This window comes from Elephantulus edwardii, unplaced genomic scaffold (genome assembly GCF_000299155.1).
Source record: "Elephantulus edwardii isolate Elephantulus edwardi_28Jun2011 unplaced genomic scaffold, EleEdw1.0 scaffold00061, whole genome shotgun sequence".
Lineage (NCBI taxonomy): Eukaryota > Metazoa > Chordata > Mammalia > Macroscelidea > Macroscelididae > Elephantulus > Elephantulus edwardii.
The window spans coordinates 8,945,264-8,950,048 of NW_006399811.1; the positions used below are offsets into that span (position 1 = coordinate 8,945,264).

General features: G+C 42.7%; 1 protein-coding gene across 1 annotated transcript in view; it reads left to right on the forward strand.

Moving 5' to 3' along the window:
• Positions 1-743: 743 nt before the first annotated feature.
• The window catches only part of TDRD5 (tudor domain containing 5), a 90,390-nt gene continuing 86,348 nt past the window's right edge, over positions 744-4,785 (forward strand). The window contains exons 1-2 of the mRNA XM_006887771.1: positions 744-975; positions 1,535-1,942. Coding sequence (XP_006887833.1) covers positions 744-975; positions 1,535-1,942 — 640 coding nt within the window. The remainder of the gene's footprint in view (positions 976-1,534; positions 1,943-4,785) is intronic.

The window sequence follows — 4,785 nt, forward strand, 5'->3', positions numbered from 1 at the left end:
CTACAGTTTCTTTGCAGCTTTCTTGGAGGGCGCCATCTACTCTCTGCGAACAACGGCCACGCCGCCACGCGGGCGCTGGACGAGACCCAGGAAGAACATTCAGGCCCTGCCGAGCCGCAGAGAAGCGCCCCACTACCCATTTCTACCTTCCTCTTTCAATCGGTAAACCTGGGCAAGGCAAGGAAATCGTCCTGCTTCCGAAAGGAAGGAGCTATGAGGTTCAGGCATTGGTTATGGAGTCGTTAAGGGGTCACATTTAGGAAAGGTTTGGGCAGGTGAGGTCGTTGAAGGCAGAACCGTAATCATCTTTGTGAGTTAGAGGAAGTATGCTGTGGGAGCTTTATTTGCCTAATTTTCCATTTCTGGTTCCACCAAGTCTACAAGAGTTCTGTTTCCACGTTTACCATGTTAAATAAGACCCCAAACAAACTTGAGTTACCACTTACGCAAAGGATAAAATGAGACAGGGCAGGAATTCACACTCCTCTCATTCTAGTTGATGGCTGGGCTCCCACAGTAGGTTAATCAACTAGAACAATCAATGCAGGTTGAGATTCATAGTTTACATAGTGTAGGGGGCTTGTCTTTTAACATCCTCACAGTATTTCTTCTGCCTTACCACTTTTATGACTCGCACTAACGTTGTCGATATCCCACTGTTGATTGTTTTAAGCAATTTTCACTTTAGACTTGTCTGGTTTTCCTCATGAATAATATTTCTGACTTCAGCCCTGTAGGACACAATGTCTGAACAGGCAAGAATACAGGAATGCCTGAAAAAAGAAATAAGGTCACTCCTCATTTCCACCAAACATGGCTTAACCCCACAACAGTTGGAAAAGGAGTACCTTTTAATGGTTGGCAACCATCTACCTCTCCGAATCCTTGGGTACCGGTCCACAATGGATCTGATTTTGGACATACCTGATGTTGTCAATGTCTGCTCCTGTGGGGATGGTACTGTTATACTCAAAGGTAGGGTTAAAATATTGATGATCTTTACACTTTGTAATAAAAATAGTCACTAGAGAATAGTTCTAGTATTTAATCCGGTGTCCTAGGTAGTGGGTTATAAGTGTGTGTGTGTGTGTGTGTGTGTGTGTTGAAGGGGGGGAGATGTTGAAGGGTGTGTCATAGACCCCACTATTTTCCAGGAAAATGTGTATCACAAAAAATTATTTCTTCAGAGTATATTACACCTTGAAAGAGATACAGCAGTGAGATTTTTCTAATGCTAAAAGCATGTATTAAATTCCATGAAACAATATTCAGGTTTTAAAAAGACCTTTTTCTGTTTTCATGAGTAAATTATCAGTAATGGTACTTGATGATGATTAACAAGTAATTGCTTAAAATGCAAGAAATTAAAAAAAAATGCAAGAAATGGAGAAGCCAAGGGCTCCTGCCTGCGTGCTTCCTAGAGAAACAGCTCTTAAGAGTTACAAAATGTCTAAGCATTTAACAGATGCTTTGTCTAAGCAGGACTAAGGAAGAGGTCTTTTACCCAAATATAACTTTTCTCCCATATCTTTAGCTATTCCAGATGAATCTACCAAAGGTATAGCAAGTTTAGTTGCAAAACAGAGAAGCAACCCCAAAGTTCGAAACCCAGTGCCAAAGGGAAGGGCCAGCATTTGCCGCGGGTCAAGCTCTCGTGGTCAAGTTGCTTATCGAGGAAGAGTACCCCCTATTCTTCCAGCCGTTGTGAAGAGTGAGTTGAAAGATCTCTTGGCATTATCTCCAGTTCTTCTTTCTGATTTTGATAAGGCTTTTGCTAAACGATTTGGACGATCCTTCCAGTATATGCAGTATGGATTCCTCTCTATGTTTGAAGTGCTGAGTGCAGCTTCAGATGTCGTTTCTGTAGAACAGACCAGAGCAGGTTCTTTGTTGACACTGAAGAAGAGTGTGTTAGAGGAAAAGCAGAGAGGGTGGCCAGCAGGTAAGAATCTTGTTAGCATTAGTAACTGTACTGTTGATCAACTAATTTCAGAGTAGCAGTGGTTTCTTCTGTGGCTTATCTAGTCCTATGTAATGGCTAAAGTCCACAAGCTTGCAGTCACAATGTCCGAAGCTGAATTGTGGCTCTACTACTCACAAATTGCTTGTTGGTGTTGTTGTTGTTGTTATGTGCCATCGAGTCGCCTGCGACTCATAGTGACCCTATGTACAACAGCCCTAAACTCCGCTCTGTCCTGTGCCAATCGCACTGTCTCTGACACTCCCATCCCAATTATCCCAGTCACTGAATCAATCCACCTCATAGAGGGCCTTCCTCTCCTGCGCCGTCCCTCCACCCTCCCAAACATGATGTCCCTCTCTAAGGACTGGTCTCTCCTCACAACATGTCCAAAGTATGTTAGACGGAGCCTCAGAAACCTTGCCTCCAAGGAGCCACCCGGTTTAACCCTTTCCAGGACAAATCTGTTTGTTTTCCTAGCAGTCCATGGTATTCTCAATACTCTTCTCCAGCACCACAGCTCAAAGGCATCAATTCTCCTTCTTATCCTCCTTGGTCATTGTCCAACTCTCTGATGCATAACAGGTGATTGCGAAGACCATGGCCTGTATCAGACGCACCTTAGTCTCCAAAGAGATACCATTGCTCTTCAGCACTTTGGAGAGGTCCCTAACAGCAGACTTTCCCATGGCAATGCGCCTTTTAATTTCCTGGCTGCTGGTGCCAAGACTGTTGACTATGGAGCCAAGCAAACTAAAGCTGTGTACAATCTCAGTCTCTTCACCATCCATCCTGATGCTGCCAATTGGTCCAGTGGTGAGAATCTTTGTCTTCTTGACATTGAGCCTCAAACAATTTGCTTAGCCTGGATAAATCTTAAAGGCTTCATCTTGAAAATAAGAATATAAGTGGTTGGCATTTGGAATTATGCTGAGAACAGATGTGTTAAGTACCATGTATATTGTCACCATTAGTTTTTTTATAAAAGGTATTTGTGGTGAATAAATCATTGATTGCGCAAACTTCAGTTATTCCATCTCCAGCCTCATTTCTGTCACCAAGTCTATAATTTTCAACTACCGGCCCTTCCTTGTTCTCAGCTTTTGCATTCCTGTTTATAATAATCTTGATGGATGTTGTTGTTGATGCGACTTACAGCGACCCTATATACAACAGCCGTAAACTCTGCTCTGTCCTGGGCCAGTCTCACTGTCTCCGACACACCTATCCCAATTACCCCAGTCACCGAATCAGTCCAACTCTTAGAGGGCCTTCCCCTCCTGCGCCTGCACTCCACCCTCCCAAACATGATGTCCTTCTCCAAGGACCAGTCTCTTCTTAGAACATGACCAGAGTAAGTCATATGAAGCCTCAGAATCCTTGCCTCCGAGGAGCAGCCCGGTTTAACGCTCTCCAGCATGAATCTGTTTGTTTTCTTAGCAGTCCAGGTATCTCCATTTAATACTCTTCTCCAACACCAAAGCTCAAAGGCATCAGTTCTCCTTCTATCCTCCTTAGTCATTGTCCAACTCTCTGATACATAACAAGTGATAGCAAAGACCATGGCCTATATCAGACACACCTTAGTCTCCAGAGAGACACCATTGCTCTTCAGTACTTTGGAGAGGTCCGTAATAGCAGACTTTCCCATCGCAATACATCTTTTAATTTCCTGACTGCTGGTGCCAAGAGTGTTGGCTGTGGAGCCAAGCAAACTGAAGCTGTGAACAATCTCGATCTCTTCACCATCCATCCTGATGCTGCCAATTGGTCCAGTGGTGAGAATCTTTGTCTTCTTGACATTGAGCCTCAATCCATATTAAAGGCCGCAGTCTTTGACCCTCTGCAGCAAGCGCTTCAGGTCCTCCTCAATTTCAGCAAGCAGTGGTGTGTCATCTACGTAATGCAGATTGTTGATAAATCTTCCACCAGTCCTGATGCTGCATTTCTCCTCATAGAGCCCAACCTCCCGGATAATCTGTTCTGCATACAGGTTGATAAGGTATGGAGACAGGACACATCCCTGGCATACGCCTTTCGCAATTTTGAACCATGCAGTGTTACCCTGCTCTGTTCTGATGACTGACTCTTAGTCCAAGTATAGGTTTCGCATTAGCACAGTCAAGTGTTCTGGTATTCCCATTCTTCTCAGAGTCAGCCACAGTTTGTTATGATCCACACAGTCAAATGCCTTTGCATAATCAAGCACAGAATCCATCTAACATTAGCTACAATATCCCTAGTACCATGACCCCTTCTAAACCCAGAATCTTGATGGATAGTTTGATTAATTTCAAACTACTAAAGTTGGAAGAAATCCTCAGTCTCCTCATCTTTGGCTTTAGTTGTTGGTGCATATATTTGGATAATAGTTGTATTGATAGGTCTTCTTTATATATCTATGGATAGCATATATCACCCACCATATCCTGTTTCACAATGGATATCAAAATGATCTTTTCACTATAAATGTGACACTTCTTTCCTCAATTTTCCATTTCCAGCGTAGTAGATAATTATCTGATTTAAAGTGGCTGATGCCATTCCATCTTAGCTTACTGATGTCTAGAATGTCGATACTCATGCATTCCATTTCATTTTTGCAACTTCCAATTTTCCTAAATTCATATTTTATATAGTCAGTATTCCAATTATTAATGGTTGTTTGCAGCTATTCATCCTTATTTTTTATTGTCTTCCAATCCAAGGGGTCTGTTTTCAGGGCTCTATATTTGATGTTCTTCTATTGCTCATTGTGTTTTTGAAGACCTGTTATTTCATAAATGGATGGCCAATCCTCCTTTGTTGTTGTAGTTATGTGCTGT